This window comes from Podarcis bocagei (assembly GCF_964188305.1).
Source record: "Podarcis bocagei genome assembly, chromosome: 14".
In the NCBI taxonomy this organism is placed as follows: Eukaryota; Metazoa; Chordata; class Lepidosauria; order Squamata; family Lacertidae; genus Podarcis; species Podarcis bocagei.
In genome coordinates this window covers 45,924,470-45,940,345 of record NC_138139.1, presented here as the reverse complement: position 1 = coordinate 45,940,345, position 15,876 = coordinate 45,924,470, and the positions used below count along the sequence as shown (strand labels likewise).

At 41.7% G+C, this 15,876-nt stretch overlaps 1 protein-coding gene across 9 annotated transcripts in view; it reads left to right on the top strand.

The window, feature by feature from the left end:
* The window catches only part of USP22 (ubiquitin specific peptidase 22), a 106,928-nt gene that overhangs the window by 45,815 nt on the left and 45,237 nt on the right, over positions 1-15,876 (top strand). For all 9 annotated transcript variants that reach the window (XM_081169553.1, XM_081169551.1, XM_081169552.1 and 6 more), the window contains one exon: positions 3,933-4,034. In XM_081169553.1, coding sequence (XP_081025679.1) covers positions 3,933-4,034 — 102 coding nt within the window. The remainder of the gene's footprint in view (positions 1-3,932; positions 4,035-15,876) is intronic.

The window sequence follows — 15,876 nt, the reverse complement described above, 5'->3', positions numbered from 1 at the left end:
TTACTGGCTGCACGATGGTATAATAGTATTTTAAGAATTAGAATTGAAGCACATGAGAATGTAGAATGTTAGTGTAGTGGTAAAGCGTGTGATCTAATCATCTAAAGCATAAGACTAGGGCTTCCATTAAGCTGCTGTCTCTCAACACCTACCTGCGGTATGAGGATAATACTCATCTAATTTAAGGTGGTAATGATAAATTATAGAGGAAGCTTTTTATAGCCCATTAAGACTACAGTGGTGCCCCGCAAGACGAAATTAATTCGTTCCGCAAGTTTTGTCGTCTAACGAATTTTTCGTCTTGCGAATCACGAAATCCCATAGGAATGCATTGAAAATCAATTAATGCGTTCCTATGGTCAAAAAAAGTCCAAACAAAGCCAAATTTGGTACAACAGTTTATTAACTGCTCTTTAAAGTCACACATACTCTAAAGAGCAGTTCAAAAATTGAAGGGAAAATAAATTAACTTTATAAACAAAACATGTCTTTGTTTTTAGACAAAGGAAACAAAGCCGCGAGACGTTTTCGTCTTGCGAAGCAAGCCCATAGGGAAATTTTGTCTTGCGAGGCAAATCGAAAACGGAAAAACCTTTCGTCTAGCGAGTTTTTTGTCTTGCGAGGCATTCGTCTTGCGAGGTACCACTGTATTTGCCTAACTAACCCATAAGGTGACCCAGTGGGCATCATTGCTTAGGTGAGATTTGAACCTAGCTCTCTCCAATCCAAGTCTTGCCCTTTATCCACTATGCTGAACTAGCTTTCCTAATACATTGGAACTGTTTGGAATGCTCAGGGAGAGCTCTGTGAATGCTTTGTTACTATTAAGCAGTAAGAGCTGTTCAACAGTGCAGCAGGCTGCCTTGAGGATGATGGCTGTCCTTCTGTGGATAGGCATTTTCCATGGATGCTAGAGTCTCATCCTTCATTGCAGACCCTGCACTGAGCAGGGGTTTGGATTGGATGTCCTTCAAGGTCCCTTCCAACTCTGATTTTACGTTGCAAGATGACAGTTTTATATTCAAAGTGTGGTGTTTTTATCATTTAGAAGAAAAACCTTAGCTACACACAGTTATCTCTATATTCCTTTTAAATTCTGTAAATTTGTAGCAGCAATCCCTGAATGCTTCAGTGGTTAACACTACTAAAAGTCTCTGTCTGAAGCAGCCACTGGCAATTGGAGAGTACTGAGCTTACAGTATTCTTTGATCATTTTCAGTCTGTCAGTTTCTGTGATTCTAGTTTTAGGTTAGTCACTACTGTTGTCATTATATTAATGCACCTAATTTTATGTCACAACAGACCATGTGCTGAAAAAGCAGTTGTATATCTGCTAAAATATTGGCATCAGCATTCTTACCTATTTGAGTGGTACCTTGTTTTGTTTTAAGTGTTTCCCGAGAGAAATAGGAGACCACCTAAGGCGCCATTACAGTTGGCTTGCACTCTAAAACTGAACAAAACTCATTTTCTAAAGAGAACTAGAAACCCAAGCTGTTTTGCTCTAAATATTTGTCCATGTAATTAACTGTGTGGTTATTTTTCTGTTACTGAGCTGACCAATTGTTTCTGTTAAGTAATTGGGCACTAATCCACACAAACGTGTATGCCTATTTCTGTTTGATTTGCCCTAATACATGCTTTCCTTACATACTGAATATTTGTTTATAATTTTTGTTCTGAAGCCTCTTTAACAGGCTGTACCAGGTTAACTCCTTCATGCTAACTGTAGCATAACTTAATATTAGATTTATAATGTTTTCAATTAGTTAAAGCAGCATTGGGTTGTGGGAGCAGATGAGTTTCTGTAATATATGTGCTTATGGACAATTTTAAATGCTGTAGTGAAGATGCCAGCAAGAAGCATCTGGCTAAGTAGTTGTGTTGTAGGTACGTATTTGTAATGGTACCTCATTCATCATTGCAAATGCAGACTGTATAATGTACTGAAACACTGTAGCCACCTAGCCCAATATTTCATGGAAATTAGTTTTCCCTTTATTTTTGTGGGTCATATTTATTTTTCTTATTCTCTTCAATTGTTAGGAGAAAAAGATGATGATGGGATGTATGCTTTGTTGAATTTCACATGAGGAACATTCCATTTATTGGAAGATCACTTATGTGGAGTTCTTTTTGGCCATATTCTCTGCCTTAAAAATGGCACCCAATGTGGTGCACAAGTTAAATTAAAAAAACAACCATGAAAAAATATTGGAATAGAAATATTTTTAAAAACATTTTTTAAAAATGGAATATCAAATAACTATTACACTTCACAGCACACGATACATCAGGCTTCGTCAAACTTGGCTCTCCAGATGTTTTGAGACTACAATTCCTATCATCCCTGACCACTTGTCCTGCTAGCTAGGGATCATGGGAGTTGTAGGCCAGAAACATCTGGAGGGCTGAGTTTGAGGAAGCCTGCTATACATGCTAACCACCCGTTTTACCCTGGTCTTGCACAATGCTTTTGCTTGATTGCTTTCTGTACTACCACTATGAGCAATATGCATTCCACACAGAACAAGATGAACTTTAATTGGCTTTAAACCTCGTTTTTACAATAGTGCATTTCATAATAGTACCCAAATTCTTTTATGATTAACAGTAGCCAGTCTTGCACATTTCTTTGTTGATTTGCTTCTTAGATCATTATTGGTCCCTTAGTATCTCAAACTAAAAATCTTGTGCACTTGGTTCCTGCATCTAGTCCATTTTGCTAGCATCCTTTCTAAAGAACAATCTCTTCAAACTGCGGCTTTTCTTCCTCACAAGCATTATTGCTTTGTTGGAATGACAAATTTTCAGCTATAGCTCTTTGAGATAAGGGTGGTATTTATTTATTTATTGTTCTTGTTGAGAGGTGATAACTGCCCTAAGACATTAAAATCAGTGCATCTAAATATTTTTCAGGAGCATGTAGATTAACTGAAGCCTGGAACCCAAAGAGCTGCTTCGACTCACCCAAGGGGTTCATGCTAGCCAGATTAAATCTTTTGATTTCTCTTTGAATACTGATCACCAGAATGGCCTTTGAAACGTCTCTGTTTCAAAGCTGCTTTACCATCCATAGGGGACTATTCTTTGAGAAGGATGAATCTAAAGCTGCCTTCAGGTCATATAACTTAATTTATGGTTCTTTGGGTCCTGACATATATTTCTGGAGATCCAGTCTGCAGTGACAGTTTCAAGGAAATACAAGGTGTTCCTTGATATATACATCCCAAAATGTGTTTTCTTTCTTTCTTTCTTTCTTTCTTTCTTTCTTTCTTTCTTTCTTTCTTTCTTTCTTTCTTTCTTTCTTTCTTTCTCTCTCTCTCTCTCTCTCTCTCTCTCTCTCTCTCTTTGGAAATACACTATTTGGTATCCCATCTTACATATCTGATTCTATGTTATGTCTTTTAAACATAGGTGTGTAGCTTGTCTAAGAAGTTGGGTTGCTTTTTTGCTGTATTTGCCATATTTTATTGAACAGAGCTGGATACAGTGGGGCTGTTTTTGAGCCCATTTGTATTTAGCTTCAATGAGTAGTTGTGCTGGCAGAATGACCTCTGTGAACCCAAAAAGAATGGTGGGTGCTCGAAACAAATTCCCACATGAAGGGCAATCTGTTGTTGTGATTTTAATTGAAGGTTTTTTCGCCCATTGTTGCGGGTGGAGAGTAGAGAGAGAACTGTTACTTGGAAACGGGTAGGAATTCTATACAAGTAGCTGCCTTTGTGTGCTTTTAGTACATGTTTATGGGAACATAGTGTGAAGGTCAATTGCTGCCTTTCTGAACTATAGAGAAAAGCAAGCCTACTGTTGGGGTAATATGTATGGGGAATCCAGCTTAATGGATGGTACAGTTTACGTTTCAGTGTACCCTTGTAGCTCTTTTTCAAGCAACCCTCTGAAGTACATATCTATTTCTCTTCATTGCTCAGGTATTGGAGAGAAGTATTCAACGTGGGAGCCAACCAAACGAGAGTTAGAGCTGCTTCGACACAACCCCAAGCGGAGAAAAATAACTACAAACTGCACCATAGGTAAGCAAGAGTCTTCTGTTTCCATGCCATTCTACAGTACTGTGTTCAGTATCCATGTTTCAGGATAACATTTTTCCTTTTCAAGGTTTAAACACATATCTGTTTTCTATTGTTTTCTGATCTGCCCCATTAGTTTGACTGCACTTTGACTTCAGTCCTCTCCCCTGTCACTTAAAATACTTAAGACAATGAATCTTCATTGGAAGTCTTCAGAGCAGGAGACTTGAGTTCTATTTACACTAATCCTAAGGAGCAAATGTGTGAAAATGTAATGACTCAATAGGAGAAAATCTAAAAAGCTTCTGGAGTTTTGCTTATCCTGTTTCAACTCCTGCAGTTTCCATTACAAGTGAGTTGTGCGGGTACAAATCACACAGCCAAATCAGAGTGTTTGCTTAACTTTATGACTGTAGTGTAACATGTGGCTCTTTTTTTCTGCTTCAGCTTGTGACAGACTTCAAAAGGAATTCTTCAGATTTCTGCATTTCTTCACTGATTATATAATTTGGTTATTTCATATTTCTATCCTTTAATCATTTGTATGTTCACTTTAGACCTAAAGAAGGGCTAATTTGAAAGGCAGGTATGACTAGAAGTTTCCAGGAAAAGAGGATTTGCATAAAACAATTTTACTTCTGGACCCTTTTTAAATAATGGATGATCTGCCTGTCAGTCATTTGTGCCCTGTGTAGAATTGACTATAACTGTCTAAAGGTTTTGTGTGGATGGGGAAAGGATTGCAGTTACATGCCCCACCTAATAAGGCACACCTGACATTTTTTCAGGAGCCCAATTAATACAAAAATATCCCCAGTTTTCAGAGGGTAACAAAACTCATGGATTTGGGACTATTTGAGTTCAGAATGGAAACAGCTGGACGATCTAAGAGCAGGATAGGTGAGCAAAACCCAGCTTCTTCAGTGCATGTATCAGGGGTCAGCAAACTTTTTCTGCAGGGGGCTGGTTCTTTGTCCCTCAGAACTTGTGACTGGCCAGTGTGCATTCGCACGCACACACGCCTTCCCTCCCTCCTTCCTTCGGAGACAGAGCGGCTGAGATACCTCCACTCACCGTGTTCAGACAGAGCAGGCTAAGCTGGGGAGGGGGCACCCTGCCGGCGTTGGGTCAGCTTGCGTGGAGGGGCCACAGCCACCCCACCGGGAAGGGCCCCTACCCCAGGGTGTCCATGACCATGCTGCTAATGTGCCACCGCCGAGCAGCACAGAGGAGTCCTCTTCCTCTTCCTCCCTCCTTGCAGACTCTCTCCTCACCCCTTCACTTCTCCTCCTCCTTTCTCGGAGCTAGCATGCCCTGTTCCTCGCCCCAATTGGAGCAGCAAGCCTCGGGAAGGGTCACTATTCGCCGCCAGCTTGCATCAAACCGGCCAGTGGAGGGGAGGCCTGAGGTTGCTAAGGCTTCGGATTGGCCAGCGTCATGGAAGTCTGAGCCACCTCAGAGCATGTTGGGATTTGTAGTCCTGGGAAAGTACCTCTCCGCAGAGCTAAACCTGGAGCTAAACCTGACCGAGCGGGCGGCAAGCTCCGCGGGCTGGATTTACGACCCTGGCGGGCCTTATCCAGGCCCTGGGCCTTAGCTTGCCGACCTATGATGTAGATTCTACATAACACTGTATAGAGCATGTTTGGAGAATCTTTGGCTCTCCAGATATTGCTGAACTACAGTTTCCATCAGTCCCTACAAGCATGGTCAGTGGTCTGGAATGACTGGGGTTGTATGAGAATATTTAACTGTCCTTGCTATCAGTGTTGCAGGAGCTAATGAACAATAACTTTCCTGTGCCTCCTCTAAGCTATGAGTTGGCAGGGTGGTGGAGCAAAGGTTCAGTGGCAGTAGGAACAGGCACCCCAAGCTTCGTTATGGCAATCTGGCTAGAACTCCACATGCACTGCAAAGTTACATGATGGTAAGCGCAGGGTTGACTAGAGCTTCTGCCAAAAATACAAAAGTGATTTTGGAGTGTGTGTGTGTGTGTGTGTTGGTGTGTCACTCAGTATACACAATTTTGAAAAAATGCCCTTTCATTTTTCATGAGTATTGTGGGTGATGCAGCTGTGTTCAATTATTGGTCCTTATTCTGTTTTCAATCACTTATCCTTTAATTTCTCTTTACAAGCTCTTTAAAAGTTAGCCCAGTCATTCTCAAACTATGGGATAGACTCAGGTTTCTTGAGATTGGATGTGTTCCTATGGTAAAGTCCCAAGAACAGATACCGGTAGGTCTTAAAGCAAATAGTACCTTTATCACCAGTCGAGACCTGTGTAGATTGAGCACCTCTGGCAATGGACTTGCAGCACTAATCACGGTTGGATTTGTGGGGCTGAGTGCACACTTGCTTGCCCCATCATCCTCGTGTTTTTTGGGAAGGAGGAGTTCCAAAAGAGCTGCTACTTCCTGTATACAGTGGTGCCTCGCAAGACGAAATTAATTCGTTCCGCGAGTTTTGCCGTCTAGCGAATTTTTCGTCTTGTGAAGCACGGTTTAAACGGCTTAACAAAGTCGCAAGACGTTTTCGTCTTGCGAAGCAAGCCCATAGGGAAATTCGTCTTGCGAGGCAAATCGCGGACGAAAAAACCTTTCGTCTAGCGAGTTTTTTGTCTTGCGAGGCATTCGTCTTGCGAGGTACCACTGTATTCCTCTGTGTGTGGCTTTAAGAGGGGAACACAGATGCCCTGCTTTATTTTCCTTCTGATTCCAGTGTGGCATTACTACCCTGAGCTACAGATTGCAGCAGCAAGCAGTTCTGTGCACAACTTGCACAAAAGCTATCTCTGCATTTACCTGTGAAAAGTCTGTCTAACAATCTACAGTCTTTGAGAGCTGTATAGCCCCATCAAAGCAGCTCACATTGCAAGCTGCCTTGCACCGAGGGAATTTAACCCTCTACCGTCAGGTGGGATTAAATGCATCTAGACAACACTCGACAATATTCGAAAGAATTTTTGTGCCAGTCTTCATGCTCCACATAGTGCATAGCTATGCCATGTAATATTTCAGTGCCCCATCCTTTGTTTTATGGCAATTCAGTGCTTTTAATTCATTCATCTTTTGGGGGCAATTTGACTCCTATTGTGGAATGACCGACAAAGCTGAAACAACATGCACACAAGTTGCTAGGGTCAAAGTAGCAAAATGCTGTTTGAATTTATTTGTTTATTGTCATGTCTGCAGATGTTTAACCTGTTTTTTCCTAGTCTCATGGGAAAGGATCATGGGGCATGACAAGAAGTTTTTGTTTGTTTTCATCATAGACCGATTACTCTCTCTTTTAACATTGCTACAAATGGCATTAGGGTCAACCATACCTCACAGGTTTATAAAAGCCCTTTATAGACCTAATTTAAAAAATAAATAAATTCCGAGTTAGAACCTTCCATGTGACTCAGCAAAAGTACCTCCTGTAAAATAATCCTAGTAATTTGGCATTTGTGGTTATTGTCATTGCAGTTGCGTCTGTAAACATTTGTAAGCAGCATGCACGCTGACCTCAGCCAAGTGCCTGACTTAATGGCAACTGAGTCGAGAACCATTGAGTGCCCAGTTTTCTATGTTCATGTCAAGATGAGGGTTACATTCAGCACTTCTGGGGCACAGTGTCTCATTGGCATTTTCCAAAAGAATCAAAGTCCTCAGATAGGACTATCTGTTTCAACGCTTGGCATTACATGTGAGCCTGGGTTCATGGTTTATTTTGGGGAGACAACTCTCAAACCTGGGCTTGTATGTCTCACTAAGCCAAATTACGGCTTAGTTTTAGGTAGCACAGCAGCAGCAGAACCAGAGGAGGAAGAAAGTGGAAACTCACACACTGGCTTGTTCTCATTAGTGTGGTGTAGTGGTTAAGAGCGGTAGTCACGTAATCTGGGTAACCGGGTTCGCGTCTCCACTCCTCCACATGCAGCTGCTGGGTGACCTTGGGCCAGTCACACTTCTCTGAAGTCTCTCAGCCCCACTCACCTCACAGAGTGTTTGTTGTGGGGGAGGAAGGGAAAGGAGAATGTGAGCCGCTTTGAGACTCCTTAAAGGGAGTGAAAGGCGGGATATCAAATCCAAACTACTACTACTACTACTACTACTACTCTTCTTCTTCTTCTTCTTCTTCTTCTTCTTCTTCTTCTTCTTCTTCTCATTAAACCATGATTTGGCTCCGTGTTATGTGCGAACAAGACCAGCTGTTGTAGTTGTCTTTTTCTGTCTTCAACTCCTTCTTCTATCTTTGCTCTTCTGTTTCTCACTTTAGTCATATTCTTCTCTCTCTCCTAACTTCCTTTAGCCTGTCTCCTCTTACTCTACCTTTTTTTTTTTACAGTACATCACCTTTGTTTATTTTTCATCACTTCAACTTTTGCTGACAGCTACACATCTGCTTCATTCTGGTGGTTCATTGATGAAGATAGACTCTAAGGTTTATTCAACTATTTCCCAAGAAATAAGGGGCAACGAGAAGCATTTTCAGATATCCAGGTCACTTTCTTTGTTGTTAATCTCCTTTTCTTCAGACCTACCCAACAGGGTGAATAAAATTTAATGTTTTTAAAAATAGTTTCTTATATTTAAAATTAGATTTTCCCCCCAAAGCTTTTTTTCATATACAAAGCTTCTCAAATACTAATTAAGTTAATATTAAATCTTGATTTAAACTTGTTAGCCTTACAGTTAATTTCTAAACTGAATCAATGACTCTTCCAGATGGTTTCTCAAATATGAATATTTACAAACCATAGGTATTTAATTTTGATCTGATGAAAATTAGCTACTCTACTTTGCCCCTATCTTATTTTTACGTATCAGTCCAGTATATATTCCATTCTTGTTTTGCTGTTTTGGTTTTTGAGGGTGGGGGTGGACCAAGGCAGAGTGGGAAAGAAAAGAACAACACTAGAAAGAAGAAAAGATGAAATTTCCCAGTGTACAGGTTCCTGTATTCATATAAGATTGTGAGAAACAGTGTCAATTAACATGATTTAGTGGTCAGATTTGCACCATTGTACAAATATATGAAAAGACAGGAAGCATCGGTGGAAATGTGATTTAAATCAAACATCTTGTCATTTTAAATCAATCCTCTCTGCTAACCCGGTATCTCTTTTGGCTCCTTTCTGGTGTTACAATTCCTGTTCTTATTTGTCTGTATAATTGTGGGCAGGGTTTGCCTCTCCTTGTATAGTCCTTAGTTGCTGGCTCTTTATAAATAATACTGCACATTTTCAACCTACATATATGGAAACAAGTTTCCCCTCAGCTTCATAATTGCTTTTGCCATACTGGGTTAATGTTTTGAAATGTCTGTTTCTAGAAGCCTATTGCATAAATAATGAAAAAGTTTCACATGTGTAACTTTGGGGTTGTGTGGCTAAAATGTATTTCATTTCATTCCACTTTTAATTTGTATACCACTTTTCTATATTGCTATACACAAGGTGGTTTACAACAAAATATACATCAAAGGTCCCATAATAATCCAATCCAATAGAAAAAACACCATAATAAAACATAGGTTTAAAATAAACAACTTATATAAAATAAAGTAACATTCAACAATCCATTAGAATATAATAGTACTGTACACAATAAAATTGACTCTCAAAATATCAGCAAATAATAATTAAATAGAAATTTAGAAAGTACAATAAATAATTATCAAACTATAATCAACAGAAATACAAGCAAGTCACAATGCATAAAATACATGATGTAGGTTCAAAGAAATAGTAAACATATAATAGAAAACAGAAGCTCCATCCATACTGAATAGCAGGGATGGTATGTGCCTGTACCCCAAGAATGGTCAAGTTGTTTGGAGATGGTTTAACTGATTGCTGAAAGTTTTATTTTGAGATTTGCAGTTTACCACACTGTGTTCTGCTGCCCTTAAAAATATTTAGGGAGAGATTCACCTAATCAGCCTTCCAGTGGAAGCCCTACACATGGACTTTCCCTTCTCTTCTAGTCCTGTGCCTTCCCAAATTGCCTCAGGTGTGTGTGTCAGGAGAACCCCCAGAACAGTGCATGGAGGGAAAGGAGGATTGCTCCATCTGGCAACCTGCAATGTACATGTAGATGGAAGACATTAAATTCAACCCTCAGTGCCTCTGAAAAGTCTTTTGACTCCATGAAAGCTTCTGTGCCATAGTAAGGAGGGGGGGAGCTCCTGAAATTCAAAGCATAAGGGGAAATGACTGATCTTTATTTCTGAAGGCATGTTTTTTAATAATGTCTTCTACTGAGCCTTCAAATTTTGTCTGTGTCAAGATTTAAAAGTATCTAAATGTGCCCAGAGAGTAGGGGGCTTAGGGCTACATTTGACAGGAAAAAAATGATTTCTTCCACTAAAGTACTTTTCTTGAGGGAAGTGGGGATACATACCTGCTTCCAACCATTTCTCAGTGTATTATCTTACATACTGATTCATCGGCATTGCATACAGATACAAATTGCTGTTATTTGGACAGCCCCTCCACATGTGTTTGTATATATTGTTGGCTATTCAGACGACATGGCTTGCCTGCAGTAGGCATTAGTGAATCTGTTTTAATCCTTTTTGGTAAGAAATAATTGAGAGGAAATGCTTTCCTCCCCTTTACCTCATTATTTCTTTATCTGTCACATTCTAGGCTTGTATATTTCCTTGTATAGACTCTATTATAGGTTTCCCAAAGGCACATGAAATTTCACAGGTGGAGTGTTGGGGGCAGATGGTAGGTTGGAGGGGAGAGTTTCATCCTCCTTTGGCTAAACAGTCCTTCTTCACCCATCCTCCTTTCTCTCCTGTGCTGCTGTACATTCTGCTGTTTGCTCTTTCCCTTACTGTTGGGGGCGGGGAGAGTATTCAAGATGGCCCTTTTCCCTAGAGCCAGCTGTGTTCTGCAAAAGGGGTGTTGAAGTGGGACTGGGAAGGCAATGGTGGCAGAGGGTGTTCTCTCAATCTTCCCCCCACCCAACCCCCTGGCAAGCTAGAGACATTTTGTTTATGTCTGTCATGTTTGGTCCATCAGCTTCTTAAAAATATCTACAGGCCCTATTGTTCAATTTTGGAAGAAAGTTTGCCGTTTCGAAATGTCCAGTAATACATTGATTAGCTTAAAATTTTGATTGATTACACTACCTGTGAATTATATTCGTCAAAGTGATTAAGAATACTGTGCAACACAGAATTCTAAACATTTATGTTTTTATTTTATGCACTCTTGTATCTGAAGAGAAGCCTGGGATACTTATCTTCATACCTAATCTTAGGGTATCATCTCCCTTCCCTTCCCTTCCCCATTATTATTTATTTACTTTGTCTTCTGTTTGGAGATTTTTGTGCTAGATGTATATGCTACTTAGGCCATGTTCTTATGAACAGGAAATTACATGATCAACTTTTTATTACTTGAAACTGTTAACAAAGCCCATTTTGTATAACAGGTTTTCCCTATTCTTTATCCGAGAGCTGAATTCCTATGTCCTGCTTAGCTGTGCATAAGTGTTTCTTAAATCTGAATTTTTGAATATCCCAGTATTGCAAGTCTGATTCTCCCCCCACCCCCCAATCACCTGAAAGTATAGTAATTGTTACAGACTGAAGAGGCAATGTAAGAAATGATCAGAATCCTTTTATTTTGGAAGAGGGTGGTTTGAAGTGTAATTGTTCATATATTGCAAGTAATCCAGTTATTGTCCACAAGAGCAACAGAACCCCAGAGGAAATTGCATTTCTCAATATTTTGTTGCAATGAAAATGCAAAGTATCTTACCAGAGATTGCTATCACTGCAAACCAAGAAAATTTAAATATTATTGGGAAATGCTTAAAAGAAATCAGGCAGTTATAAAGATTAAATGTCATAAGGAATGAGGTTGCATAAATGTACTCTGGGTGGCTTGTTGTTTAGTGCTTGTGACATTGATAGTACACCTCATTATCAAGTTTTATGCATGTACTGGTTGGTGTGGGTAGAATAGCTCAGGAGCACTCATCTGGCAATCTACCTGCCCTATTTCATGCACACTCCTCCCTCTTCAGAGCATTCTGTTATTGTTACAGTTCATTTCTATACTGCCTGTTGGGTCAGAAGGGCTCACAAAGGTTCACACCTTTGAAATAGAAAATTCAAAATGCTGGACTTCCTGTAACCTTTCTTTAAAATTCTGTATGCCTGTTTCCTGCAGATTGATGCTTATTTACATGAGTAAAGGTAAGAGCTTCTCAGTAACCTTTTACTGTTCTTTGAAAGTGTCAACAAGCATGTGGATAGGAGTGATCCAGGCCAAAGACTGTACAGTCCTTGAACTTTCAAAAAGCTTTTGACAAAGTCCCTCACGTAAAGGCTTCTGAATAAACTTAGCAGTTATGGATAAGAGGATGGGTCCTCTTCTGGTTTAGTAACTGTTAAAGAACAGAAAGCAGAGAGTAGGGAGTAGGAAAAATGGACAAGCCTCACAATGTGTAGTAAGAAGTGAGGTTTCCCAGACATCTGTATTGGGGCCATTGCCTTTTAAATGATCTGGGGTTCAGGGAGTACAGTAAGATGGCCAAACTGGCTGATAACACAATTTTTCACGAGTTAACTGGAAAGATATATTGGTTGTGGTGAATGGCATGAAAATGAGAACTGATGTGTGGCAAGTGGTACGGGTGGTAAATTTTATGCTTGGGAAAGTTAGAAAAAAGGTTCAGAAATAAAATTCTAATTTATGGCTTTATACAGATGTGACCATGGTTGGCATACAGTTCTGGTTGTCACATTGTAAGATGTTAAAATCTTAGAATTTGTAGAACGAGAGAATATTCAGAGAAGTCTGACATGCTGTTCACAAATCTGAAGTACCTCTCCTGTGAATTGGAGGTGGTTGTTGTTGTTGTTGTTGTTTAGTTTAGAAAGAAAGGCTAGTAGGAAGGACATTATCAAGAATTATAGCATTATGCATGGTGTGGGGGAAAGTGAGTAAGGAGAAGGGTTTTTTCTTTTAACATTAGAACGTGGGGTCCTCCAATGAAATTAAAGGGCAGGGGAGGAGTTTCAGTAGAGACAAAAATATGTATTTCACATAATGCGTAGCTGTGTGACACTTGGTTGATGCGTAGTTCTCTATGCTGAGTTGGATATGCGTATTGGCAAGGCAGCTACAGCAACAGCTTGCCTCTCCAAAAGGGTATGGGAGAATGGGATGCTAATGATCAATACCCAGATGAATGTCTACCAGGCTTCTGTGTTGAGCACATTGCTTTATTATACTGAGACTTGGGCAGCTTACACCTGCCAGGAGTGACGCCTCTAAGCCTTCCACATGCGCTGTGTCAGGAAGATTTGGGGCATCACATGGCAGGACACAGTCTCAAACAAAGATGTGCTCTCCCAAGCTCACATTCCTAGCATGTTTGCACTCCTGTCTCAGCGACGTCTACGCTGGCTTGGTCATTTACACAGAATGGAAGACATGCTTTGTGGGAGGCTGGCTTCAGGCACCAGGCCTGTTGGCAGACCAACTCTGTGTTACAAAGATGTCCGCAAATGTGACATGAAGTCTGGCAACATTAACTTCACCATGTGGGAATCCCCTTGCAGATGACGACAGTGCCTGCAGATGATCAGTCAGGTTGTGTATCTGCAACAGTGACCAGAGGAGGAAGGACCGCTGGGAGGAGTGCAGAAAGAAGAGACACCTTGGTACACCTGCACCAGCACAACCGGATACCTTCATTTGCCCTAGCTGCAACAAAACATGCCTCTCTTGTATCAGTCTCTACAGCCACAGCAGGCCCTGTAACTCTCCAACGGTTTGACTTCATCCCCCGAAGGTGCACTCTTCCATTGTCTCCTGAGACGGATGAATGCCAACCGTAGTTACCTTACAGAATTTGATTTTAAATGATGTGGTGGCTACAACTAGCTTAGATGGTTTTTTTAAGCGGTTTGAACAGATTCATGAAGGATAATGCTATGGTCACGACTGCTTGCTGTTTTCTGGTTCAGATACCTCTGTACCAGTTTCTAGGGAGCTGTCAGAGAGATCTGTTGTCCGCATGCCTTGACTCTTGGCTTACTAGAGGTCTCTAGCTAATTCTTCTAGGGCAGAGGTTTTCTACCTTTTTGAGTCTATGGCTCCCTTGACCAACTACATTCTTTCTGCGCCACCCCTGTGGGATTTAGGAGCCAGTAGATAAATAGGGACCGCTTACCAGCGGGAAGGTAAACGGCGTTCCGTGTGCTGCGCTGGCTTGCCAGATGCAGCTTTGTCACGCTGGCCACGTGACCCGGAAGTGTCTCCGGACAGCGCTGGCCCCTGGCCTATAGAGTGAGATGGGCGCACAAACCCCAGAGTCTGTCAAGACTGGCCTGTTCGGGCAGGGGTACCTTTACCTATGTCAATCCTTGCCTGCAGAGCCAGCAGGCCCGCACCCTTTTTTGAACACCCTTCCTTGTTGAGTGTTCCCTCAGCCTCCTCTCCCCTCTCCTCGGGAGTCCTGGGCAGCAGCCACTACCACCCCTGGTCTCTGAGCTTCCCCACCCACCCTAAAGAGAGGTGCCTTCTCACACTGCCCCCCAGGGGCCTGGGAGGAAGATGTCCCCAGCCTTAGCGGCCTGACAGATGCTGGAGAAAGGTGAATGTGAGGCCAGCACCTTACTTTGGGAAGCAGCAATGGCAGCAGTGGGCAGGCATTGCACACAGCAAGCACAAGAAAGGCGAGAACAGTGCCTGCCTGGCCTCCCATTAGTCTTTCCATTCCCAGCAGCACGGACTGGCGGGCTGGCTGGGCTCCCTCACACGCTTACTTGCTTACTCCGAGGCTGCCTCAGCTCCTGGCAACCAGCACCCCCTGGCCAGCCCCCATTCGCCTGGGAAGCTTGTAGCCAGGGCTGCTGCAGCAATCAGCTGTGCAAGCCTCTGGGAGTCAGACATGCAAGAGGGCATAAGAGGAGAGAGGGAAGAAAAGAGGGACAGAGACCAGTGTTGCCCATGGCACCCAACCATCATTCAAGACACCCCAGGGTTGAAAACCCCTGTTGTAGGGAAAGGAAGCTGGACTAGATAAGCCTCTAAACAGGCAGGGACCGCCTTACAAGTATGGGGAGGAAACGAATATGTACATTCTTGTGAAGTACTAGCAAGGTGTCTTTTCCCTGCATGTTAATGATCGGAAGCCATAGTATTCTGTGGCTTCTATAAACATTTGGTGACATTATACACAGGTTGTTTCCACACATGGTGTACTTTTGCTTGCGTAGAGGAAATACAGGCATCCCCCTCCCCCACTTATGCAGGGGTTATGTTCCGGGTCCCTGCACACATAAGCAAAAATTGCGCAAGTGAGCACAGCATAAAGCAACAAAACATAGCTGGTTAGCTGATATAAAACAAGCTTTATAGACATGGCTCTGAATGAACCCTGGCTTCCAGTCTAAGGCTTAATTGTTCTGTTGTGGCATACCAGACAGCCTCTGCATACTCTGAATCGGAAGACTGAAAATGTTTTGACTGGATCACTCTTGAATGTTTTCTAAAGTTGATTGAAACAGAATTATTATTTTTCTTCCTGTTTTCTTTTAATGTTCAAACTAATTTGCAGCAGTAGTGATAGAAGCAGGGGAAGGAGGGAGGAAAATTCAGTTTCTTGTTGGACTCCTTGCACAACTTACAGTTTTGTACCATCTCCCTCCCTCCCTCCCTCTCCTCCATAAGATCAGTGCTCCTCAACAGACTGAGGTATTAGCTAGGGATCAGCCTGCCTCTGATTAGCATATGAAGTGACTTTGTGGCTGAAGACTCTACTGCATTAACAATAGGTGGCATTAGGTTCCCAAAGCACATGGGTAATTAGCTAGAGCCACCTGGGATT